This window comes from Calonectris borealis, chromosome 4 (assembly GCF_964195595.1).
Source record: "Calonectris borealis chromosome 4, bCalBor7.hap1.2, whole genome shotgun sequence".
Classification (NCBI taxonomy): Eukaryota; Metazoa; Chordata; class Aves; order Procellariiformes; family Procellariidae; genus Calonectris; species Calonectris borealis.
The window spans coordinates 64,884,642-64,911,725 of NC_134315.1; the positions used below are offsets into that span (position 1 = coordinate 64,884,642).

At 39.5% G+C, this 27,084-nt stretch overlaps 1 protein-coding gene across 5 annotated transcripts in view; it reads left to right on the forward strand.

Annotated features, from left to right (window-relative positions):
- PRKG2 (protein kinase cGMP-dependent 2) overlaps positions 1 to 22,543 on the forward strand; it is a 37,215-nt gene extending 14,672 nt beyond the window's left edge. For 4 of the 5 annotated variants that reach the window (XM_075149841.1, XM_075149843.1, XM_075149842.1 and 1 more), the window contains 17 exons: positions 822 to 988; positions 2,689 to 2,802; positions 5,680 to 5,785; positions 7,239 to 7,302; positions 8,622 to 8,699; positions 9,747 to 9,841; positions 10,647 to 10,715; positions 14,700 to 14,798; positions 15,724 to 15,874; positions 17,172 to 17,308; positions 17,469 to 17,558; positions 17,811 to 17,952; positions 18,717 to 18,880; positions 19,576 to 19,698; positions 20,609 to 20,671; positions 21,510 to 21,576; positions 22,448 to 22,543. In XM_075149841.1, coding sequence (XP_075005942.1) covers positions 822 to 988; positions 2,689 to 2,802; positions 5,680 to 5,785; positions 7,239 to 7,302; positions 8,622 to 8,699; positions 9,747 to 9,841; positions 10,647 to 10,715; positions 14,700 to 14,798; positions 15,724 to 15,874; positions 17,172 to 17,308; positions 17,469 to 17,558; positions 17,811 to 17,952; positions 18,717 to 18,880; positions 19,576 to 19,698; positions 20,609 to 20,671; positions 21,510 to 21,576; positions 22,448 to 22,543 — 1,825 coding nt within the window. The remainder of the gene's footprint in view (positions 1 to 821; positions 989 to 2,688; positions 2,803 to 5,679; positions 5,786 to 7,238; positions 7,303 to 8,621; positions 8,700 to 9,746; positions 9,842 to 10,646; positions 10,716 to 14,699; positions 14,799 to 15,723; positions 15,875 to 17,171; positions 17,309 to 17,468; positions 17,559 to 17,810; positions 17,953 to 18,716; positions 18,881 to 19,575; positions 19,699 to 20,608; positions 20,672 to 21,509; positions 21,577 to 22,447) is intronic. The other variant, XM_075149845.1, reaches the window with a different exon arrangement.
- Positions 22,544 to 27,084: the final 4,541 nt, after the last annotated feature.

The window sequence follows — 27,084 nt, forward strand, 5'->3', positions numbered from 1 at the left end:
CTGGATCCTGGACTTATTTGGTGAATTTTGGGACAACGTTCAACAGGTACTTTGCAAGCTGACCTTGCGATCATGTCCTGATCATGGATTTGCTTAGTAGCTATGACCGGGGAGTGCCACAGGATCAATGTTATTTTGCAGGTGCAAGGAAAGTTCTCTGTAGCCATTTTTCAATCACATTCATTTACAACTTGCTTCTTTTTTCCCACCACCAATGTCTTCTAACATTCTCCTAAGAAACAGCAGCACCTGTTAATTGTGTTTTTGCGTACTTTTCTTTCCTTGCATTTTTCCTCACCACAAAGGAGAAACTCTTGATGAGGTCTTAGTACCATCAGTGTTGACTTTAACCTTATTACTATCATCGGTGTTATGTTTTTGCTGGATATTAGAAAAAATGTATTAGAATGTTAGAAAAGTGGACCTGATTTTATAACAAGTTGCCATTCCTGTATAGGCAGTGGTATGTGAAGACATATGCTTCACATTTCTTTTCTTCAGATAAGCAAGGCTATATACATGCAATGGGGAAAGAATATGGTGAGAAACAGTGTGAAACTTTCTGGGGAACGTGTCTCCTACTGGGAGCCTTTTTACATCTAACTTGATGCTTTCTGCAATCAGGGTCACACAGGAGGAGAGAGGCCATAGTGTGGCACAGCTAATGGGATGCATACTAATTGCAAGGATTGTAACATTTGTCAGTGGTACTGGTCATGTTAGAAATGAGAGGAAACGTCTTGAGAGGAATGAATGCCTGGTGAATAATACACCCCAACCATGCTGGATCTTTTAAACTTTGGTTTTTTATTTTAAACCAGTGAGAAGAAGCTTATCACAGATGCCCTGAATAAAAATCAGTTCTTGAAGAGACTGGAGCCTCACCAGATCCGAGATATGGTAGAATGTATGTATGAAAGAACTTTCCAGCAAGGGAGCTACATCATCAGACAGGGAGAGCCGGGCAATCACATTTTTGTGCTCAAAGGTGAATACTGCTTACTTGTACAATGCACAAGCGCGAGAAACGGGAAAGTAATTTAGAAGTCTTTGCAGGAAACCACAATGATGATGTTTGTGCTCTTAAATTGTTTATGCTGGCCCTGCTAAGGGCAATGCAAGTTTTACCTGTGACTTTATGAAACGGAGTGAGAGCAACAAAAAGCGCCTTAGAAACTTGAACCTTAATTTAATGCTATTTCGTCACATCTTTCATTTCTGAAAGCCTAGAGGCCAGCAAATCCTTTCTGTTGTAGGTTCAGCCAACCCTTTCTTCTCCAAAGGAGGAGCAGGTGTAATTTAAAATACAGAAAACTGCTCAGTAGTGAAGCCATTTCTGAAATAAACTTACTTTTCAACATTCATAAGAGCTTATACCAGTTTTCTGTGTATGGGAAATTGAGAGATGAGGTCTGAGCTTACTGTTATCAAAGCTTATTGTTTTTTTTAAAACCAGCTGCTTCTTTTTTCTGGGAAAAAAAAGACAAAACAAAAACCAAGCTTTAGGATAATAAAGCTTTCCTAAAATAATGCCAAAAGGTCTGAAGTAATCTCACTACAGTCGTCTGTGCTGACTGCTACTATGCTTACACTCAAATCTCAAATTACAGATCAGCCATAGTAGAGCCCAAGTTTAACACCTGAAAGTTGCTCCTAGCGGCAATACTCTCTTTCATCATCTCACCATAAAAAAAAAATTAGTATTTGTGATTAATTTGCATACTTCATCCATTTTGGACCGCTAGAAGGCCCAGAGGCTCATATGAAATAGAGTTCATGCTGTAAGGAGTATGTAAGGAGTTCTGTTGAGGGAGGAATATTTAAGCCAGGAGCATACTGGTATAAAGCACATCCTCTGTCTTCTGGCTTCATATGGATGTGTTAGTTTGAAAAATTGATGGTGACTGTGTTAGGATAACATAGATGGTGCAGGGAGAAAGAGGAGGCAGGATTTGTAATGGGGTAGTCATATTCTTGCTAGACAAAATGATAACATTTTGAAAAACAGATGAAATATGAGGAAGAAGTTGTGCACCTGGAAATTTTTTCTGGCACATTAGACCTTTTCTGAGGAGTCAGTGGATGTCTTGGAGAGAAGAGGGCCAAACTTTCAGAACATGTTTAAGGGAAGATTTTTTGGGGCCATAACCTGTGAAGAAATTCAGACTTGCTTTGACTTTTGCTAGGTTTGTAGTAAGGCTCAAAGGCAATTTCTTAAAGGAAGGTTTAATATGCTTTTTGTTTTTCTGCCCTCTTCTTTGCATTCTGCACATATATACACATACACATGTATGAACAGACAAACCTCATGAGAATTGCTCCTGTGATCACTATTTTAAGACTTGTTTGTCTACACCACACTAGGCTATCTGAACCAGTACTGACTGTTTTGTTGTAGCAAAGGCTTATGCCATCAAGATTTAGAATTGCCCTTTTCCGTGGCATTTTTAGTGTTGGAAAGTTTCTGTCAGCTTTCCCTCCCTTCCAGAGGGATTTGTAGATTAGCAATACGTTAAAAAAAAAAATCTCTACTGGGTTGTACCTGTGTTTCAAAGCACTGTTTGCATCGTTGCTCCCTTTCCTGTGTTCCAGGGAGTGGCGAAGCCAGAAGTATATTGTTTTGTTTTCCCTTCACTCTGTGCAGTTGAGCTCAGTTTTAATACCTATTATCCTGATGATTTTTGGCAGAAGGCAACCTGGAAGTCTTTCAGCAGAATAAACTACTCTCTTCAATACCTGTGTGGACGGCATTTGGTGAACTAGCCATTTTATACAACTGCACACGGACAGCCTCTGTGAAAGGTACCTAAGGTTCATTATAACAACGTTGCTCAAAATGAAAACTATGTACTTTTGTGAGGTCCCTGTTATATCCAGATTTTCTTTGAAGTTTTCATTTAATAGATGTCTGCATGTCCTGATTATCTATGGTAATCTCATGTTTCCTTCCTTGAGTTCTTTCTGCTTGGGAACTCTAATCATACTATGCCATGAATATAATTCCATCTCTAGCATGACCTTTGATAAACAATTAGGCATCTCCAGAGTATGCTGGTTAGCTAGATCTGTACCAAACTAACTGCTCAGGAAGTATTATGTTTCAATGTTGAATGATCTAGTAGCAGCAATGGTCTTTGGCTCTTATGTTCTTGTGTCAAAGAACTGAGGCTGAAATTACAGTGAGTTTGAAAAGAGATTAGAATCATGGCGTTTTTAATAGAGCAGATAAAGCCTAATTCAAGAGGAAATAAATTATGTAGCAATAGTTGCTTTTGTACTTCTTTTAGTTCTGAATGATTAAGTTACTGAGTCTTGCCAAGATCCATTTGCACCTGGCATTTGCGACTGACGCTTGGGAGAAGATCTGAGTTTGATCTCAAATGTGGTAGTGGGAGAGATGAAACTTCTAGGTGAGATGTGCTGTTTCTCAGAGGGAAATACTGGCTCTTGCTTTGTGTTTACCGGCTGACCAAGATGGAGTTGTTAAGTGTTGCTCTGATACAAATATCCCTCTTCCTGCATAAGACTGGGTACTCATCCATTAAGTACCCCTTGATTCCTTTTCTAACCTGCCATAATTATTCTGTGACAGACCAGTAAGTGACCAAATATGATTAAAGTCATCATTTTTCCACTCTCCATCATTCCATACATACTACTTGTGTTTGAAGGCTAATTTCTGTTCTTGTCTAAATCTGTAGGAACTTCGAACCACCAGTAAGTATGAAGAGTTCATGTTGACTTAAAAAGGAGCAAATGCAATAAAGCAAGAAGTTGTTCACTTTAAAAGCTTCTGGTCTTTTTTCCTGCACCCAGTTTAAGCACTTAATCATTGCTGGCTGTGCAGATGGAAGTTATTACGTGTAATCTGTTTTTGTTGCTGCCTGATAAACAGAACAGCATAAATAATGTGATTATTTTTCTTACGAGCACACTGTTCTACTTGAATAAGTTCCCTATTTTTCTTTTTTGCCTGCTGTATAGTATTAGCATTATAAAGTAGTGTTTCTGCATAGTGAGATGTCATGCTGCTTTAGACATTTGTAACATTAATTGGTTTTGAGGTAGGACAAGAATTGTCCAATTATGGGCAAGAAAGGGTGTTTGAATACTTCAAATCACTGCAGAAACCCACCCGTCCCCAATAGCTTTCCTGTGTTTTAGTTGTGGAGGAAGAGCAGTACAATGCCATAACTGAGCATGACTAGTAAATGCATATGTGAAAACCCTTTCTTAATGCTGGATCTAGTGACATCCTTTACCTGCAGTCTTTGAAAACTGACAAATGAAGGCCTTTAGCCGGACAGCATTTCAACGGCTGCTGCTACCCAGCAGCATCTTTACATGCAGTAGCTGTATTTGAAACTGGGAACATGATTTACTCCTATGTTTATGAATTTCTCTTTCTGTCTCATCTTTGAGATTATAGGCTTTTTTCTAGCTATATAGTTGCTTTATTTAGTTAAGGTGCAAGGTACAGGAAATGCATTTGCTACAGCTTGGATACTTGCCATATTTTCTTCATGCAAAGTAAACTGAAAGATGTTATTTAGGAGAAAAACAAAACCAAAGCAATACCTTTGTTCTCCCTTCCAGCATCCAAAAATATTTTTTGGGCTATTTTGATAAATGGCAGTTAAGAGCATATGTGTATATCAGGGTTAAGTACAAAGACTGATGACTGTGCATCATTTTAAATGGCATTTTTCTTTCCTGTAAAAATGATTCTATGTTTGTGATATATTGAGGAAATCAATTGCTCTAATTTTTTCTGTAGCTTTGCTTTATCCCAGAGAAAACACTTTTGTTCCGTCTTATGACAGAAAGAAAACTGCTGAATATGGTGTAGCATCTTTTAAGAGATTAAATTAAATAGAATCATCTTATTTTGCTTAAAAAAATAAAAAGTGCAATGTGTTCTGTCGCGTCAATGATTGCACTCAGAGGCCGCTTAGTGATTTGCATCTTTGATGCTAGATCTTATGCATGCTTACTGTGTTAATATTTTGATTACCTTTCAAAAGATAATCATTAATGTTTTGATTTTTGATTATCCTTTATTATCTTATAAAAGGGCTACACTGGAGGAAAACTGTGTGAGGGTCACAGGATTAAATGAAATGAAATGTATTTCTTGACCTCTGTTTTTTCTATCTTATTGCATATCTCACAACCATTTGCATGTAATCTGAATTAGAGATGGATCCAAGCCATAGTATTCAACATTTACCTCATAAGTTTTGAAAAACTTCAGCCAAGTTTTTGTTTCTTTCAAATCAGCTTCTTTGCAGATTACATTGCAGCTTTTGAGTGCAATGACTATCCGTGATTAGGAGTAGATCTTCACAAGCATTCAGCCCTGTTTGTGCTCGTAGTAAATGGCTAGGTTTTCAAAGTTACTTAGCCTGTGAATTGCATGGAAAGTGCACTGTGAGTTGCATGGAAAGTGCACTGAGGAACCGTTTGGAAATCTATGCCTTACTTTAGTAAGCATTGTTTAAGTGGGAGCTGAATTCTTTTAAAAGTCTGATTGCAGTAGGTGCTGGATATTTTAAAAATTGGTCTTGGGCATTTTGAAAGAGCTAGTCTGTCCTGTACTATGACTTGATACTGTAATATCTTTGATCAAATCATTCAGAAATGTTGTTGATTTTGTTGTTGGTTTTTGTTTTCTTAAAGCAATCACCAATGTTAAAACATGGGCATTGGACAGAGAAGTGTTTCAAAATATCATGAGAGTGGCAGCACAAACAAGACAAGAGCAATACAGAAACTTCCTTAGAAGGTAAATATAATGCATTTCTATTTCTAATACTAGTTTGGGCTACTTCCTAAGGTGCACAGCAATACTGTGCCTGTCTTACAAAGCGAAAGAGGTGCTCTTAATGCAAAGGGTCTCAAAAACCTGAATATTTATGTCTTGATTTTTTTAGGATTCACAAAATCATTTTTCTCATTTTGATTGTTTTTCTCCTGTATTACATTAGGAAACAGCAATAGGTGCTTGAATGCTTTTAAGTAATCACAGAATCATAGAATCATAGAATCGTTAAGGTTGGAAAAGACCTCTAAGATCATCGTGTCCAACCGTCAACCCAACACCACCATGCCCACTACACCATGTCCCTAAGCGCCACATCTACATGTCTTTTAAATATCTCCAGGGATAGTGACTCAACCACTTCCTTGGGCAGCCTGTTCCAATGCTTGACCATGGAACAAAGGTATAGGAAGGTTACATGTTAGAAGTTAAAACAGTATATTAAATAAATAAATAGAGTTAAAGAAATTCTCCAACTAGAATTTAATTTGCTGCTGGAGTAGATTAAGGAATATTCCTCATGCCTTGGAGACTTGAATATGAGAACTGCATGTCTCTCTTAGTTTATGAACTAATTCCGACATAAATTACTAGGAAATCTGCAGAGAGTAGAATAGTTCTCTCTCCTGCAGGGAACACTGAGAGTTGTACAGTGCTTTTCCTTAGGAAGAAGGTCAAATTAGAAGTTCCAAACCATAATTAGCTGGTTTCATATTTTCTTTCTTTAACAAAGAATAACCATTCTGTTATGGCTTCAAATCGAGATCTCAAGCCTGGCCATGCGTAGAATGTCTTGTGTATTTTTGCATCCATCTCCATCTTTGATTTCTATAAATAATTCTTTGCTGAGCCTGCATAGCTAGAGAGCTCTGTGAATTCCTAACTTTTACAAGTCCAAGTGCTCAGGGTGGGAAGTTTTTTCATTCTTACCAGCAAGTTCACTAAATCATCACTGTAGTTGGAGTCTCTTTTAACAGTTGTCCAAATAGTGCTGAAGTTGTTACCTTTGTCTGATTTTGCAGTCTCTGCAGTGCATTTGAAAATATATTATTGTTACTATTATGTCTCGGTTTTGCAATTAACGGATTCTGTATGACTGAATTTTGAAATTAGACCATGTGCCCGCTAGAGTTTTTTCCCCTACTGAAATACAAAGTTGATTTACAAACTGACCAACATTTGCCACATTTCTAAGTCATAAGTTGTGCGAGTTCTGTTTATCTAAAAAACAAGATGAGAATGCTTGAACTTTCCAAATTAAGATTTAGTTGTATATTATGTGTTTTGTATAGCACCACCAGTTTAATGAGTTATAAAATGTGGCTGTACAAATTGTACAGATGAGAAGAGATCATGAAAAAAGTGTTAATGATAACTACTTTTCGTGGTTTTTTTCTGCATTTCTGTTTTCTGGAAGTGTGTCCCTGCTGAAAAACTTACCTGAAGATAAATTGACCAAGATCATGGACTGCCTGGAGGTGGTAAGATACTGTTAAGTTTTTCCAAATAGTATTCAGTAAGCTTTCAAAATAACAAAGAAGAATAAATAAGTAAAAACAAAACCAAAAACCAACCAAGCTTTTTTTAATATAACAGTGTTTTTGGAGTGGTCAGAGTGGAATTCCAGATTGGCAGCAAATAATAACAATTAGTGGCATAAAATTAAGTTATATCTTTGGCATCGAAGGAGTCAAGCAAGTAGATAAGAGGATCTATAATCTAGCCTTTATTAAGGTTAAGCACAAAATTGCTGTCCAGGTCTCTGACTCTTTTTTGGTAATCATGCTTTACCTGTTTGCAACATGGATATGTAATACTTTCATATGCCTTGGACCACATACACTGCAAAATATAAGGGGAAAAAGGCCTAACGACTTCGACATATGAAACCAGCCAAATATCTCTGTGTCTTAGGGCTGCATCTGCCAGCAGCCTTTGGATGTAAAGGCTTGATATATAGTCATAGCTGTGATGTTTTCCAAGAGCAGTGGTAACTCTTAATGCTTTTTGTGTAGGGAAAGTCTGTAGGAAACCCAGTCTTGCACCAGTTCTGCAGATGGAGAACAAGAGTTCCTCAGAAAACTAAGAGCCTCAGTCCCAACGAGTCAGAGGAGGCACATAGAGTGATGCATGGCCATAGCACAAGGGGATGAGGAGATCATGGTGTTGATTATGTGAGACAGCAAATGGTCTTAGCACAGCAGTATCCTAAGCAGTGACTTTTTTTTTGTGGGATTCCTGGCAAGGGAGAACTTTTAGGAAACACTCGGAGGAGAAAAAAATTAGGTGGTTGTTTATGAGGAACAGATCACACAGCTGAAAGTTAACATGAAAAAAATGCTTGATTGAAAGTTAAACGATCAGGTAATGAAGGCGGGGCTCCTTAGCAGAGACAGAAAAGTTGGTGCTTTGGTAGCTTGCAATAGATAAGTTAGGCATTCCCACTGAAATGTCAAGCCCAAAATTACTTTTGGAAATGGGATTTTGATTTAGAACTCCTTTACGAGCTTTTGATATTTTTTTTCCTCGTTTTCCTCTGCTTCATAAAGATGATACCAGTGTTAATATTTTTTTAAACAAATAACATGCTGCTGCATTAAGATATGTTACAGATTGGCCACCATGCTTTGTATAGTGGAATGCTTGCATATTATTATGGGATGCAACATATGCAGGAGATAGGAAGTTAAATATCAATGGAACATCCAGATGTATTAAGAACTCTGCATAATAATCAGAATTTTCAAAAAGGCTAATGATATATTGGACAATATTGTCTCTCTCTTCCCCCCCCCAACAGGAGTACTATGACAAGGGAGATTATGTTATTCGGGAAGGAGAAGAAGGAAATACCTTCTTTATAATAGCAAAAGGAAAGGTAAGATATAACAAACCTAACTTACGAAGCAACATACACAAACACCTGTATTTCAAAAGCTGCCTAGAGGGGTGTGGTCTTCAGTAAAATCTGTGCAGAGAGTTTTTGAGGATGCTATTAAATTCACAGTACTGTGATAAAAGCCTGGAGCAGCGTTTCGGAGATTCAGGGAGCCTAATTTTTATTCACAATGAACCCATGTTATACTGTTGTAAATATAATGTAATTAAAGTATGTCCTGAAGCCTCTTGACACTGTAGCAGAGACGTAAAGTCAATCTTTTGTAAATGAGATTTGGTCCTATGTCTTCTCCTGGATGTTTCGATATCTGATGGGCAAAACATAGACTTGTGAAATATCTAAGAAATAATGAAGTCCTAGGTTTAATGGAGAATGGCCTTCTAGGTGACTATTCCTTTCATTTGTTAGTCCCAGAGGAGTAAGGCAGCAGCTTACTCCATCAGCTGTTATGTTGGAGGCTGACACAGGACTCTGAAGAATCAAATCAGGAGAATTTTTATCAATAAACTTCCAGTAGCGGTTTCAAGTTTCCAGAATGTGTCTGTGTCTGGAGTTATTCCAGTTTGTTTTTTTGCTAAAGGGTGTGGGCATCAGCAGAATATGTGCTACTATGGAAGCGGAGTTTCATGAGGGGGGAAATGTTAGTTAGTGTTTCTGGAGGCTATCTGTTAAGATGAGAAGACAAAAAGCTCATATGATGCCTGCCCACTGTGGGAACTGAAGTATTTTTCAGCTTTTCATTAAAATGTGATTTATTTTGCTCTGTTTTAAAAGGTATAAGGAGAAAATGTTCGGGGGTGGACAATAATGAATATATTCATTTTTCCATCTCTCAGCAAAAATCAGAGAGGTGTCAGGCAATGTTTAATGGTTTTAATTTTTGAGAAGAGGGAGTAATTATATATATTTGTAACTTTCTGCAGCATTACTGAGTTTAAAACATTTATGAAATACACAGAAAAGAAGGAGAAACCATGCAATACTTTGAAATTTACCTTGCTAAATTTTTGTTCCTGTACTTTCCAGGTGATAGTTACCCAGAGTACTGCAGATCACTCACAGCCTCAGCTGATTAAAAATCTACATAAAGGAGATTACTTTGGAGAAAAGGCTCTCATTAGGTTAGTTCACATTGTCTGATTCAGGATGTATAGTATTTCAATTGACCTATCAGTGTGTCAGATTATACAACTATGGCTGTTTTGAATATAATCTTTGTTTTGATTGTAAAGTCAGCAGATGAAGGCAATGGCTGAATTTGTCTTAATGCTTTGTTTTTTACAGTGAGAACTTGAAAGTATACACTTTCATCTACCTTCAGTTTTCCCTGAAAAAGTCAAATGCTGGCCGTCTCTGCATTGTTGCTTATTGTTTATATTTCAGTAAAAGCTGTGATGAAAACTTGTGCCAGGCTCTTTATGACTCCTAGCATGGATAAGTTCCATCATTACTGGACTGAGCTGTTGTTTCTGTGCCGGTGCCCGTGATAGTAAGAGACAGAGAAAAGGAGTACAGAGAAGATAGGACCTATTAGCCAAATAGCTCATACAGCACATATTTATGTGGGTGATTGAGTAGGGATCATTTGGTCTCTGGAATGTTTTCTATCTGAGGATCATTTCAGAAATGAGTAGTAAGTCCTGATGTAATGCTAATTACATCTCACCTGATTTCTTGGAAGGTTGCTAAAGGAAGTCATGATCCAAACCCTATTGAAATTGGAAACAATACTGTGCTAGACAATAATAATGACTAGTAAAATGCTATAATTGTGTTTTTGGTTCAGCAATATTAATCCAGATATAGGCTGCAAAGGCCTTCGAGGACTTTCACTTATAGCAGCTGTGACCCACCATGAGTACAGTGTGAGGTACTTTGAGGATTTTAATATGCTTATGAATTCTTCTAATCTGTTTCAATTCTTAGTGATGATGTCAGATCAGCGAACGTTATTGCAGATGAAAACAATGTGGAGTGCCTTGTTATAGATAGAGAGTAAGTATCATGCTACGGTTTAATGAAAGTCTTGCATCCTCTTTCAGTAGGTTAACAATAAGATGTGACTTCACTGTAGGCACAATCACAATGTTTTCTGAAGTGAATACTGAACGAGTGGTTATGCTTTTGGAATACTGAGCTGTGGCTATGCTTTAGACAAAGACCTAATGAAGAGACAGAAGGTGCAGGAGCACAGAAGCTTGAGTAGTTCAGAGTCATTATTTTCTTTCTCTCCTTGTGATGGTGATGTTTCACATTTGTTAAGTGCTATTCATTGGCTCAGGGAACAACAAAAGCCCCTGCGTGTCCCTGGTTTCACGATGTCCTTTTGTCGAGTGGGACATGCAGCCAAATTCCTGGTTTTGCCAGGTAGAAGCCAATTTTACACTTCGTAAAGTGGAAAAGAATGGAACAGATGGTGGATATAAGAAAAGAAGCTCCCAGTAGAAAGCGAAACAGCAAACGTGCATTTCTCAGGGCTAGCTGTAAGGATGCTTACTTGGAATGTGGACAGCCACATTCCTTGCTGAATCCCAAAAGGGCTCTTACTGAGGGCTAAGATTCTACCCCAACCCAGGAGATGGCATCTTGGGCTGTGAATGCATTTTCCTCTTCTCTTCTTTAGCTTGTTTAAACAGGTTGAAGGGAAGCATGCCAAAGCTGATGCATTCTAGGGGAAGGGGGTACCAAAAGGATTGCAGTAGGTAAACCAAGGGTTGGCATGGCATCACTGGAGGGTGGCAATGCTAGTGGGAGCATTGACACTGCTCCTGGGAGCACCGGAGGGCTCAGGAGCATATCTGAAATGCTTGTACACCAACGCATGCAGTATGAGAAACAAACAGGATGAACTGGAAGCGTTGGTCAGCTCCCAGAACTACGATATCATTGGTATTAGTGAGACTTGGTGGAACGAGTCCCACAGTTGGAGTGCTGGGATGCAGGGCTACAGGCTGTTCAGGAGGGATAGGCAGGGCAGGCGAGGTGGAGGTGTCGCACTATACATAAAGGAAAGATTTGATTGTACAGCCCTTACAGTTAGTGATGATGTGGTTGAGAGCCTCTGGGTAAGGATTAGGGGGATGGAAAACAAAGGAGATGTTGTATCACCCAACCAGGATGTAAGCACTGATGAGTTATTCTATAGGCAATTAGGAGAAATTTCTGGATCAGTAGCCCTTGTCCTTATGGGACATTTGAAATTCCCAGACATCAACTGGGAATATCATACTGCTGTGATGAGCAGGTCTTGGAAATTCTTGAAGTCTGTACGAGATAACTTCTTGTCACAGGTATTCAGTGAGCCAACTAGGAAGGATGCCCTCCCCGACTTGCTATTCGTGAATAGAGAAGGACTTGTGGGAGATGTGATGGTAGGTGGCTGTCTTGGTCACAGTGATCATGAAATGGTTGAGTTTAAAATTTTTGGTGTAGTGAGAAAAAAGGACAGCAAAGTTGCTACCCTGTATTTCAAGAGAGCAAACTTTAAGCTATTCAGGGAGCTATTTAGCAGAGTACCCTGGGAATCTGCTTTTGAGGGCTTATGAGTCCACGACTGCCAGTCAGCCTTTAAGAACCACCTTTTAGAAGCACAGGAGCAGGCAATCCCACTGTGTCATAAGTCAAGCAAGTGGGGCAGAAGACCAGCTTGGCTGAACAGGGAACCCCTCGTGGAGCTCAATAGGAAAAAGAAACTGTGTAATCTCTGGAAGCGAGGTCAGGCTTCGCAGCAAGATTACAGAGCTGTGGTTTGTATATGTAGGGAGAAGACACGAAAGGCCAAAGCTCAATTAGAGTTGAAACTGGCCAGTGTTGTGTCAGACAACAAGAAAAGCTTTTTAAAGTATGTCAATAGCAACAGGAGGTCTAAAGGAAACATTGGACCGCTACTTGTTGAAGACTGTCACCTGACTAATAGGGGTGAAGAAAAAGCGGACGCATTCAATGCTTTTTTTGCCTCAGTCTTTAGTAATACTGATAGACCTTGGGCTGCCTGGTCCCCTGAGTTGGAGGACCGCGAGTGTGGGAACAGTGACTTTCCATTTGTGGACACTGAAATTGTAAAGGACCAGCTGTATCAGCTGAATGTTCACAACTCCCTGGGGCCTGATGGGATTCATCCCAGAGTACTGAAGGAGCTAGCGGATGTTATGGCAGGACCCCATTCAATCCCCACTCAATCAAAGGTCTTGGGAGTCTGGGGAGATCCCTGCTGGCTGGAAGCTAGCCAATGTTATTCCAATTTACAAGAAGGATGTGAGGGAAGACCCAGGGAACTACAGACCTTTAGTCTAACCTCAGTTCCTGGAAAAATTATGGAGAAGATTATACTGGGTACTATTGAAAGGCATTTAAAGAATAATGCAATCATCAGGCACAGTCAACATGGGTTCACAAAGGGAAAATCTTGTTTAACTAATTTGATATCCTTCTATCATAAGGTCACCTGCCTAGTGGATGAAGGGAAGGTGGTGGGTGTAGTTTTTCTGGATTTTAGTAAGGCTTTTGATACTGTCCCTCACAGCATCCTTCTGGACAAGTTGTCCAACTGTGGGATGAGCAGGTACGCAGTGCACTGGGTGAAGAACTGGCTGAAGGGCAGGGCTCAAAGGGTTGTAGTGAATGGGGCTACATCTGGCTGGCGACTGGTCACCAGCGGTGTTCCTTAGGTCTCAGTCCTAGGGCTGGTTCTGTTCAATATTGTTTATCAATGTTCTGGATGCAGGAGTTGAATGCACCATTAACAAGTTTGGTGATGATACCAAACTGGGAGGTGCTGTTGACTCTCTTGAGGGGCAAGATGCCTTGCAGAAGGATCTAGATAGACTGGAGCATTGCACAATGATTAATGGGATGAAATTTAACAAGCTGAAATGCCGGATTCTGCACCTAGGACAGAGTAATGCCAGGCTCAAATATAAATTGGGGGAGAGGAGTGGCTGGAGAGCAGCCCTGCAGAAAGGGATCTGGGGGTGCTGGTTGACAGGCTCAATGTGAGTCAGTGTGCCATGGCAGCCAAGAGGGCAAACCGTATCCTGGGGTGCATCAAACACAGCATAACCAGCCAGTCAAGACAGGTGATTATCCCACTGTATTCAGCGTTGGCACAGCCTCACCTTGAGTCCTGTGTGCAGTTCTGGGCCCTACAATTTAAGAAGGATATTAAGGTACTTGAATGCGTCCAGAGGACAGCAACAAAGCTGGTGAAAGGGCTGGAAGAAAAGTCCTATGAGGAGTGGCTAAGGACTTTGGGTTTGTCTAGTTTGGAGAAAAGGAGGCTGTGGGGCAACCTCATTGCTCCCTACAGCTTCCTGAGGATGGGAAGTGGTGAGGGCGGTGCTGATCTCTTCTCCCTGGTATCCAGTGATAGGACATGTAGGAATGGTTCAAAGCTGCATCAGGGGAGGTTTAAATTGGACATTAGGAAGCATTTCTTTACCAAGAAGGTGGTCAAACACTGGAACAGGCTTCCTAGAGAGGTGGTCGATGCCCCAAGCCTGTCAGTGTTTAAGAGGCATTTGGACAATGCCCTTAATAACATGCTTTAACTTGCTCAGCCCTGAATTCGGCTGAATTGAGTGGCACTGTGTACCAAGGGCTCTATCCATTGGGACGGAAGGACTGATAGTCTGGACTCATGCCAAACTGGTTTCTGTGGTAGGGATGGTGGAACCCCCCATAGTGTGTGTGGGAGGCAAAGTACACCCAGCCTGCTCCAAATTATTTAAACATAACATGAAATGATCTGAGGAGATCAGGCAATCTGTCCCCTTTCCCTCTGGCAAACCAAGTTTGGTACTTCAGCTGGTTAACACCTCTTCAAAGCTCTTAAAATTTGTACTGTCAAAGTGATAGTGTAAAGCTCAATCTGGGTCACGACTTAGAGGCAATGTAAAGCCTTGGTGCAGCAGTACAGATACTGGTTTCTTTCTCTTTCCACTATATGTTCAGTAGTTTATACTGTTTCATTCATATTTTTAGGACATTTAATCAAACTGTTGGAACTTACGAGGAGCTCCAAACTTATCTTGAAGGTTATGTGGCTAATCTGGCCTGGGCTGATGAAAAGCGACACGCGAAGTAAGTCAGATCATTTGTTAGGCACATCTTTAGTAGGTAATCATAAAAAAGAGTGATATGTAAGTAAAATCATGGATGGTAGTTGATAGAGATGGGCCGCTAGGAATGATAGCAATCACTGTAATAAAACTGTCTGGATATGCTTATGGAGTCCAAGAATTTTTTTCTGAAACAAAAATTACATAGAATCTCAGTATATTGACTTCCAACCAAGAATTCACTCTATCCCAAGAAAACTGAGCTCAGAAAAGTAGTTAAAATGTGCTCAAATAATTTTTTTGCATTCGAATGGTAAATTCTTTGACTGGTAAAGCACCTAAATGTCAATTTTAACTCCCGATTGAGTTAATGAAACTGTATTACTGTACAAAAGACTAATTGCCATTTCAAATAGAAATAAGCAGACATAAAAGAAACAGTTTATTTTTAATGTTTCAGTGTAGCACTGGTGCTATTAAAGAGTTTGCTTTTAGCTGTGGACCACAGTTTTAGTTTATCTGCCTCTGATTTCAACCAGAGCTCTATTGGAAGATTAGCAGAGTATGTTTGTCTTCTGTTTAGAAATATAGCTGCATTTTTATTTCTGATCATTCTACTGGAACTGGTACACAGTCCTTCAGAAATTGGTTCTCCAACTTGGAGTGCCCAAAGTTTTGCAGCTGACTGCATAATTCGGAGCCTCACCACGGATCAGCTCTTGATAAAAATACCGTTGATTGTACTCAGTGAACTTCAGTAGTATTTTGCTTCTAATTTACTTCCATAGGATGTCCAGAAATAAAGTGCTTCTGCATAAAATAAAATTAAGATTTTGTTAGGAAATAAGAAGGCTTTTCTTTTATTTTTTTTTATAGGAGTATTAGAGTACTGTGATAGAGGTAGCTGGCAAGGAAAGCACTAACCTATGTTAATTTTCTTAATGCAGAGGAAGATCCATCTGTGGACAGTTGACCAAAGAGGTGTCTTTGGAGATGATAGAGCTGAAGGAGAAAGTAGCCCAGTTCCCTTCTTCCCCACACCAGAATTTAGAAGTTGTCACAACTCTGGGTGTTGGTGGGTTTGGAAGGGTTGAGCTTGTAAGAGCTTATTTTAAACATATTCAAGTAGTTATCTGTTTAGATGATTGATTTAAACCACTGAAAAATGTGAAGGATTTTAATATTCTGCTTGTGCCTCTCAGGCAGAGGTAATTCTATATAAAGCAATGCATAGTTAAAAAATATTTTCAGGACTTCAATATTCAAAGAAATAAATCCATTCTTGTGTGCCTTCATCTCCTGCTGTTAAAAGTATCTTCTTGGTCACTAGACATATATTCATCAGTTTGTGCACGTGGAGTTTACAGATGTGCCTACCTGCATTGTGTTCCCTGAATTGCAGGCCTTTTCCCAAGATTCTGCCTGGACCTGAAGTAATCTCCAGCATCACATAGTCTGTGTTGTTAGAATTGCTTCAGTATGCCCCACAGCAACTGTAATCAGTGTGATCTCGCTCTGAGCTGTGTTGACTTTGAAATTTCAAACAATTTGTAATGGCTCTTTTGAGTCGTATCCAGTAGCATGGAACAGCTGTGTTTCTGGGATGCGAAGAGCCTCATTAGACTAAAGTCTTAAATTCCACTCTCTTCTGGCTGACTAGCAAACATCTGAAAAATATGTGAACGCTTCTTGTGCAGGCTACTGAAGGTAATGATACATTAAAGAAGACTATGTAATTTTTAGTGAAGTCAATAATCCTATACAGTAGTTAGACCTTAAATTGTTTTATTCCGATTCATGCTTCACAAAACAAATTACCGTACTGGTTGACTGCCAGATTGGAAAATTCTACAGCATCACCTGAATAATAAGTTAAACATTGGATTCTCAGCCAGCTGTAGAACACCGATAGTGGCTTCCTTGGTTTCCTGGAAGCCCTGTTTTAACTTCCATCTTTTTATTGCATATTGGATAGTATTTCAGTGTAATGCAAAATCATTTGTAAACATTAATCATAAACTGCCTCTGCTTTTTGTTCTTTTGTATTATGCTGGTGTTTAGAAATCTTAAATTAAAATTAGGACCCATTGTGGTATAAACTAATTGTTAAATATAGTACCTGTCCAAACTGCTGCTGTTTTGTATACATAAAATGAACAAAGGGAACATTTCTTTTCATTTTACAAGTGAGGACTGGGACACTAAAAAGATCTGATGCTTGATTTAAAATCATACAGAACAGTTCTGCAGAAAATCTGGAATTTGTCCCTCTTTACAGTCATCAATTTCAGTCCTGTGCCGTGTTGAAAAAGATGGCTATCAGTGTACCTATTGAGAACAGATTGGTAAAACATTCTTTCTTTGCCTCACATGTACTCATAATTTTTATTCACAGGTTAAAATGAAAAATGAGAACATAGCTTTTGCTATGAAGTGTATAAAGAAGAAACACGTAGTGGACACCAAACAACAAGAGCATATCTATTCTGAGAAGAAAATCCTCGAGCAGATATGTTCTCCATTCATTGTCAAGTAAGTTGACCATAAGGTTTCCTTGAAAGTTGACCCCCAGTTTACCCACTGGACAGCATTATTAAGAATGAGGTTTGGCATATATGAGTTCTGGAGAAAAGACATTGCAAGTCTTGCATTTTATTTTGTTTTCCTAAATTGCTGCCATTTGTCTCCACAGACTATACCGCACATTCAAAGACAGTAAGTATGTATACATGCTACTGGAGGCTTGCCTTGGAGGGGAATTGTGGAGCTTGCTGAGAGACAGGTAACAGAAAATGAAGTGGAACCATGTCCTTTAAAATCACCAGTCAGCTCCATATGTCTGCTGAGTAGGTTCTGTATTCAAGGCCTGTCCAATGAAAAGACGTTTGGTTCAGTTTTCAACCACCTGAGTGATGTACTGAATGTCAGTGCTAAAAAGCTGGTAATATTCTGGGTGTTATATGTTATCTGGTTAATGAGCGAGGTGTTTTTAGAAGTTAATTTTCTGCAAGGATAGTGATTGTTTTTGTTCCAGAGGCAGCTTTGATGAAGGCACTACCAAGTTCTGTGTTGGGTGTGTGACAGAGGCTTTTGACTATCTACATCACATAGGAATTATCTACAGAGACCTGAAGCCAGAAAATTTAATTTTGGATGCTGAAGGTTATATAAAACTGGTAAGATGTAATCCTTTTGTAATATTATCCTTTTGTGCCTGTATCCTGCTTCCTTGCAGGGGGATATAAATAGACAGCATGTAATTGTAGTACCAGGATCCCGGAGTTTAATAACCCTTATGCTTCAGTAGAAAAGAGGGCAGACTACTCGTTGCACAGTGAGAAACAAAGCCATTGTAAAGCCATTGCAAGCCACAGACAAACTGAGGATTTGCAGCCTCTGAGAGCTTTTGCCACAGCATAAACATCAAAAATAATTTCTCCCAGCAGCCAATCTTAATATAAAGACAGGAACCACATTTCCCAGGTGCAGAATTATTCCCTGTCCAGCCTCAAGCAATCATAGGTTCTGCATCATCTCTGTAGAGAGGGAACACAGTAAAGAGCTCCTGCCGTACCTGACTGTGACCGTGAAAAGTGCAAAGAGAATACCCTTCAAAGAGCTTGAAACATCCACTCTGATGATGAGCAACCCACCATTTTCCATGGGCTGTAAATCTCATGTCCTCAAGGAAAGGATGGGTTGTTCTATCCAAAAGGAAAATAATTCAGGAAATTACTCATGAGAATAAATGGATCTGTTTTATAACATTTGGTAATCTAGTGGAATTACTTCTTTCTCCTTCACAACAACACTGTGTAATTGTTTTAGTGGTAAACTGGCAACTCTGAGATCTTTGCAGGAGGTGAGGAAGCAATTAAGACCTTAAGGCTTCCCAGTGCAAAACACCTCTGCATTATGCAGCATATTTGATTTTGATCAGGTTGATTTTGGATTTGCAAAGAAGATCGGATCAGGGCAGAAAACCTGGACGTTTTGTGGAACCCCTGAGTATGTTGCCCCTGAAGTCATTCTGAGTAAAGGCCATGACTTCAGCGTGGATTTTTGGTCCCTTGGGATTCTTGTGTATGAACTCCTTACTGGCAGGTAAGTGCCTCCTACTCCAAGTTCTTACCTTGTTTGTTTGTTTTTAGAAAACATTTTCAAGGTTATTTTTAAAATAAAGTTTGGTTTTTTTCCCATCAGTAAACAGGAATGACTTGCAAAATTATACTTCTTTTTGCCTCTTATGCATGTCATATCTTCCGTCATTTTAGAAACGCCACGGACAAAGTGTGGGACATATTCTCAATTCTGGTTTATCCATCCAAGTAAAGGGCCAGACACCGGCTATAAGTGGCTGGTGTAGAGCTCCTTTAACCGATTATGATGTTTCCTGTGAGGAACAGCTGAAAACAGACTGTTCTTTTTTCCTTTAGTGGGTGACGGGGTACAGTGGGGTGGGTGAACTGTAAGCCAGGCTCGTTCTTTGCCTCCATGCACACTTCTGTGACAACTCTTTGTGAATGCTCAATGGTAGTACAACATGGAAGCTTCTCTGAGTTGGACTGGAGGCAGAGCTAGCTTAGAGGGAGACATATGATCACGCGTTTTCCCTGGTACCTACAGGCAGCTTCTCAGCTTCAAACCTTTGTAATATCTTAAACAGACTGAAAGGCTGAAGGTTGTAAAACTAGGAATGTGGGGGTTTTTCCATATTCTCAAATATTTGCTTTGATGATAAATGGCCACATCTGCTCTTGCCAGCCGTTCCATTTATCAGTGTTGCTTTCTTTTTCTAGTCCACCATTCTCTGGCGCTGATCAGATGATGACATATAATTTGATTCTCAAAGGCATTGAAAAGCTGGATTTTCCTAAAATAATAACAAGGCGGCCTGAGGATTTGGTCCGCAGACTCTGCAGGTAGGAGGGGCAGTTTGGGGCAGAGCCTGGGTGTAGATAGATTGAGTTATTTAAGATCCAGACTAGAGTGTTGAATTCCTGACAACTTCATTTAAAATTGTTATGCCTAGCATGGTCTATTCTGATTATATTCAGTACGCATGCATGCCTCTGAGTGTGTGTCACACCTCTTATTCTGCAGAGGTATCATCTACAAATGCAGGCTCTGGGCTTTCTCTGTAGCTGTGAATTTTTTCTGAAACACATTTTAGGGAAAACTTACTAAGTGTGGGCTGAGATAAGAGCTAAAAAAATTAATTTTATTGTCAAGTGCAGTGTTTTAAAAAAATGCTTCCAAAATTACTTAGGCATATAGCTCCTACAGAAACCATAGGGCACTTAAAGACTGACTTAAGCCCACCTGAAAATTTGCAAAAAGGTGGTATTTCAAAAGGGCCAGCATAATTCAGAAGCATTAGTGCATAGTGGCATGCACAACCAGTGGCTGGTGACACTGCTGACTTTGAACTCCCAGCTCCAGTGGGATTTCATCCATGGCACTAGGAACAGTATACACCATTTTTGTGCAGCAGGATCTTTGTAGCTGCAAATTTTGGTCTGCTTCCTTTTGTAACTCATGACCAGACCTGCTGGCCAAGAAAAAAAAGGCGTGCAACTAAAATTCAGCCAGTTGATTTCCCTCTGCTGCTTCTCACAGCAGAGTGACACTGTTTTAGCTTCCTGGAAGGTTTCTCCATCCTCAAAAGAAAGGAGCAGTGAGCAACACGTCGTTATGTCTCCTTATGACAATACATGTTGTATGCAAGCTCCATCCCTGTGTAACTGTTGGATGCAAGCAGTTAGGACCTATAAATGCTCTTTTAAAAAATAAGATTTTTTTAAGTTCTTATTCTTTTTCTCTTTTTTTAAGGCAAAATCCTGCAGAAAGATTAGGCAATCTGAGGAATGGAATTAATGACATCAAGAAGCACAGGTAAGTGAAAGAGACTGCCAAAAAGAAAACTTGGTTTTTAATTTGAAAATATTCTTAATATTTTAGAACCCAGTCCAGTAAACCCATAAAGCTCCAGGCACTTCCAGGCAGATTGCGTAAGAGAGATCTCTGTTGCTATCAAGTATATTTGCGACTACAGCAAGCAACGATATAAACATAAATCCTCAGCATGATTATCTAGAAACATCTTGTTGTTTACTGGTTTTGTTGCAGGTTGCTGATGTAGGAGTTTAATTCAGTTCTCAGAGAAATCAATGCCAATTCAGCAGCTGCCTTTCAGACCTCCCAACCCTTAACCAGTTGCTTTTTAAGAATGGTAGTTAAGAGCTCCAGAGCAATATTAGGTTTTTGTCCTCTTTCTAATAATGAAGAAAGTCCTCTGTGGATTAAACATTTTCTGCTATTTCTTTTTATCTGAGTTGTTTCTAAGCCCTGCAGTTTGTGCTGGGGAAAAGAGGGTTATCTCCCTCGTCGCATGCTGTTAAAAGAGGGTGGAATTCCAAGGGGGCGCATACGTCTTTGCATGGCTGTGCTTACGCATATATTAACCTGCCTGTCACTTTGACACTTCTATACAGAGAAGGTGCAATGTATCTGGTGGTCCTGAAGCTCCCCCTGCTAACACTCCCTTGTATGCAATGACAGTGCTCAAGTTTCCTCCTTCTAACAACTGTGTTGTCACATGGACAGAAGTTGTCATGAAAAAATGTCTTATAGCCTTTGTTCACATGTTTTTCAGCTGTTAATATTATAATGACAGAAAACAATCTGTCTTTCTTGGTCTCTCCCTGTCTGTTTCTCATTCCTTTTTAATCAGGTGGTTGAGTGGTTTTAACTGGGATGGTCTGAAAGTGAGGAAATTAACATCGCCTTTAAAAAGAGAGGTATTGGCTTTGGCTTTCAATATCATAATGCTTTACTAACATAAAGGTGCTTGGCTACGAAGAAACAACTGATGGTGAGAGCGAAATTTCCCAAATATGCATCTGAATTATTATAGCTCACCATTTTTAGTGAAAATTGAATGAAAGAAAGAGAGACAGCAAGTGATACATAACTTAAATTCAGTTAAATAATGGAAATATTATTCTGCCTGTATACTTTGCATTAGATTTTCACCATTACTAGAATAAATGGTGTTTGGTCAGAAACAAATACTGAAAAAACATATTTCCCTCGGTAATGGGTATATTATTAAGATGCACTGTTCACATTACTGTGCAGAGTACAAACTCCTGTATTCTCTTACTATTGAGTTACAGCACATCCTTGAATAAGCTTCCTGTTTTAAATGGCCCATTTCTTTTTGCCCTAAAATGAAAAAAGATTGACGGTAAAGAATTTGAAACTCACTTTGAACTCAATTTGAAAAAAAGATAATTCTGAGATCTGCTTTGAGTAGCTACCCCATGAGTGTAGATTTGGTCTTAAACAAATTTGAATCAAAATTGTACGCAGTGTGGTCCAGTTTTCTTACTGACTTTATGGGGCTTTGGGTGAAATCTAGGGTTTGACAGTATTTGGGGAGTGTTTTTGTGTAAGGAGGCTAATGCCATTGTTCTGCTGTACAATTTATTTACTGGAGGTTTATCTTTTAAAGAATGAGGAAATTGCATCCATTGAAAGAAGTCATCCATATCACTCTAGCCTTTCATTCCTCCACTGGTGGCAATAAAAATGATACATCATCAATGGACAGTATTTTCAAAAGTTGCCTTCTGAAACAACCGTTTGTTTGTGTTTTTAATGTCCTAGTTGTCTGGACCGACTGATTACAGCTACTTTGACAGCTATCCACCTGAAGAGGGAACCCCTCCAGATGAACTTTCAGGCTGGGACAAGGATTTCTGATATTTTTTTCTTCCAGGACATTTATAGAGACTCATAGCATCAGTTCTAAACCTGCTCTCTTGTTTCTTGCTTAAAATCAAATTACACAAGGTTTGTGACAAACACAACGTTCCTTGAAGGATAGAAGACAGTACAGCAACCAGAACTTGTTTGGATAATGCACCAAAGTCTGTGTGCGTCTCTTTATAACAAGAGCATGCATTCAGTCAGCAGATGTAACCTGAAGGTTTTTTTATACACAACGTCTCTATAAACATTTTCAGACACTATGGATGTATGGTTTTGCCATTGGAAATATCACTAGCTAATATTTTGATATTAACAAGGTTACCATATGTCTTCATTTTGAATGGAGAGGATGAGTATTGGAAGCCAATTAACTCTGTGGCATTTGTCAACAGCTGACACGATAGGCATTTATTTTTCATTTTATCTTAAGTCTGCTGTGTGTTTCACTTTTTCCCATAATGGCCAGTATTGCATTGATCCAGAAGCGTGTAGAAAAGACTTTTACTGAAAGATTGATCTGATCTGATGCTGCAGCTAAAAGGATATCACTGTGGAAGCTGCCTCTCTGTCAGTCTAGTTTTGCACCAGGTTGAATATTTGAGACAGGGTATAACAGGTCAAATGAAAATCCAGCAGGAAACAAGATATATACATAATAGAAGTTGCCTGGAGAAGCAGACTCTGGTATGTATTTTCCTTACTGCTTCAAAAAGCCATGTCCATTTCTTAAAATGTTTTGCTTTTATGTAGTGTGAATATAAAATAGATGGAGAAAAAGCATTTACCTTGCAGGAAAATAATATGTAAGTATAGAATCATATTTTTTCCTTCAGATACATTTTTCAGATTGATTTTTGCTGAAATGCTACATCTGTTCACATCAGTGCTAAAACTCCCACCCATTTCAAGGTTCCAGTTGGTATCACTAGATGTGAACTATCATTTCAAATCATATTTCGTCAGACAACTTATTAACATATAATTATTCTGACTTCTACTCATTTAGGAGAGAAGAAGAGAGCAAAGACTTGATTTATTTCTCTTGTAAGGAGTTCTATTCACGAATCAGTTTAAATATTCTTTTTTCTTTTGACCGCCTTCCCTTCTCTCTAATGGCTACTAATGAGGTTTAGAAGCAAGAAATTCCAAGCTCCTCTCAAAAACAATATAAAAATATAATTGTGATTTGTAGCCCAATTTTTCAAGCCCTGTCTTCACCTGCTTTGGTACAAGTAAACAAATTGCTAACCAGAACCATCAAACAACCTGAGCGAGGGAGTCCAGGAAACAGCTAAGATAGTCTGGAGCACGTGCCCTGTGAGGAAAGGCTGAGGGACCTGGACCCTCTTGGAGGAGGGAAGACTTTGCGGGGACCTTACAGCAGCCTGCCAGTGCCTATGGGGAAGTTATTGAGAAGACAGAGCCAGGCCCTTTATGGAGCTGTGCAGGAAGGAGGGGTCATAAATTGGAACAGGATAGGTGCCGACCTGACAAAAGGAAAAAAGTGTTTCCCCTGTGAAACAGGATCCCAGACAGGTTCTGCAATCTCCTTCCTTGCAGGTTTTCAAGACATGACCAGAAAGAGCCTCGAACAACCCAATCTGAATTCAGTGTTGACCCTGCTTTGAGCAGGAGGTTGGACTAGAGACCTCCCGAGGTCCCTTCCAGCCTGAGTGATTCTGTGATTCTAGGAATTAGTTTTATCTGTCAGCCATTTGTATAATCAGAGTATAGCACAATGTATGTTCCCGTATAAGTTTATATATGCCTGGGCTTTGCCATTTAACCTTTAAATTGTTAGAACAGGGGAATTAGTTTGAAGTGTTGATTGGATAATAAATGCAGTTGGATGTTGTGCATTCATGGTTTATACAGAAAAATTCTGTTGCTTTCTGTTATGAACAACAACTGCTGTAGAAACAGGGATGTTCCTGGGTGTCATGCTGGGCTTATGGGATCAATGCATCTGCAACCCCTGCTCGGATTTGTTTCAGCTTTCACTGAGACAAAGTCCAATCTAAATTTCGATATTGAAGCTGCCATAGCACACCGCATTTCACATGCTGGATGGAAAACCTCCCAGGCAACTTGTAAAATGTGCTCAGGGTTTAGTTACCCACAACTGCTGGCTGGCCTTCCTAGCTGCTGGTCATGACTTATCCCAACTGGGTGAGGGAGGGACTGCCATAGGGGCAGTTCCATGGTTTGTTCTATGGTTACAATTATTTTTTACTGCTGGGTGGCAATCGTTTTGAGAGCAAATAAATTTAAATATTTTGTATAAATTCAGTCCAAATAAAGGCAGTAGAATATTTTCCATTTAATTTAATGAAGGTTGGATTGAGCCCTTGGAGGAAGACACTACATGTTTAGCTGGTTTTATTTCCCTGCCTGGTTGTAAACTATTGTGGAAACTTGCAGCCAGCAAAGCCTGTGCAAAACGGTGGTAAGCGTACAGAGAGTGGAGCAGAGGCTGTAAGCTGGGACTATAGATGCTTTAGACACTTGCAACTAACTCTTTAGCAATACCAAGGACCAGACTTTCTTTTCAGGGTTTAGACAAGCACCAGACATTAGGTATGTGTGTTTCTCTGTGTGTCTGTTTGTCTTTCTCTCATAAATATTTTTATTACAGCCAAAATAATATTGCACCAAGTTTTATAAAAAGCTTTTGAATGTATTTTTCCATTGTATTTATAGGTAGTTTTCTTATATATATATATGTGTGTTTTTTAAGTGAAGAAATAGCTGTATGATAAGTTTAGTACAGTTAGCATTAAATCTGTGCAGCTGTAGAATATGTTTTCTTTATAAAGCTTGTTTAACTTGCAGTGTACACAAATAAAGTAAGCTTACAGTGCAGTGGGCAGGACATTCATTTTTTACAATTGCATTTCCATACAGCAGTCCGGATTCTTAGCCCTGAATTATACTTCTTGTCCACATGATTCAGAAGAGACTGAGACAGAAAAGGCTACCTTGGAGAGGGAGTCATTGATGGCATTTCTTGCAGCATGCCCCCACTCAGACTATGTTTTCCCTAGTGGATGTTGAGAAAATGAATGCATAAGAAGCTACAATAAATGAGGTCACAGATCGTTTTGTATTTATGTAGAGTTCCCGTGTACATTTGATTCATTTTATTTCTGGCATGTATGCAGTTGACTGAGCTGAAGTTTTCCAGAAACAGAAGCAGAAGCTGATACGATACAGGCTAAAATTAATTGAACTAAACCAAACTGTCTTTAACAGACAGATGTACTTCAGACTTCAACTCAGTACCAGTGGAATTATGCTGTTGTAAAACAAAAGGATAATAAGCGATTCAGCCTCAAGTAGTTTCACAGGGCAGGAGATCATAGGAGAATTGAAGGGATAGTTATGATGTTGATGATCAGATTATGCTTATTGTTGCATTTTCTAATTTAAGGTCAGTGAAAAACAGACTTTGACATTCAGGTTTTGGGCATGCTGTGGATATGTTAGTAATTGTCTGAGTTCTGTCCTTGGTGTTCTCATCTGTGTTTTGCCTTTCTGTCTTGTCAGCTTTGCTTTTATTGTGTGGCTTCCTGAGAAATCCAGCTATAGCTATGCTTTTTCCCCCTGTACTTCTGCACAAGAGAACATGCCTCAGGAGGCAGGAGAGATGACGATTCTTCCTGACAAAGGATAGAGTTGAGGAGCGGTCTGCCTGGGCTGGGTAGATGGAAGCACCTTTCCTCAACTACCAGATCAGAGCGGAGATGCAGGTGAGCACTTCAGAGAGACGTGTAGGCAGGAGCTGCAGCAGAGTGAAAGAGAAAATTCCCAGACTTATGAAAATTCCATCCAGTTTTTACTGCAAGTGATGAATTTTCACCATGTCCTCACAGCTGCCCCTTCAGGCTTTGAGAAGGGTGAGGTTGGCCATCCTGATGCCTGAATGCATCATCTGTTAATAGAGAGGGGAAGAATTGCCCCAGATGTTTGAATTCATACATAAAGGGGTGTGGGGTGGATGTTAGAAAGTGTAAGCCTGTAAGATTTTTGCATTGAATGAGAGGAAATAGGTGTCCTGACATTTAGAGAATCCCTGTGATTTCAGGCAGGATTTAACAAGTCTCACTTGCAATGAAAAGCATCTGAGATTCCTTTCTCCTCCCACTACTCAACAAGCTATCTCTGAACAGACACAGTTTTCCCCTGCTGTGGTCATAAAATCATAGAATCATAGAATGGTTTGGGTTGGAAGGGACCTTAAAGATTATCTAGTTCCAACCCCCCTGCCATGGTCAGGGACACCTTTCACTACACCAGGTTGCTCCATCCAACCTGGCCTTGAACACTTCCAGGGATGGGGCATCCACAACTTCCCTGGGCAACCTGTTCCAGTGCCACACCACCTTCATAGTAAAGAATTTCTTCCTTATAGCTAATCTAAATCTACCCTCTTTCAGTAATCTACCCCTTGTCCTATCACTACATGCCCTTGTAAAAAATCCCTCTCCAGCTTTCTTGTAGGCCCCCTTCAGGTACTGGAAGGCTGCTAGAAG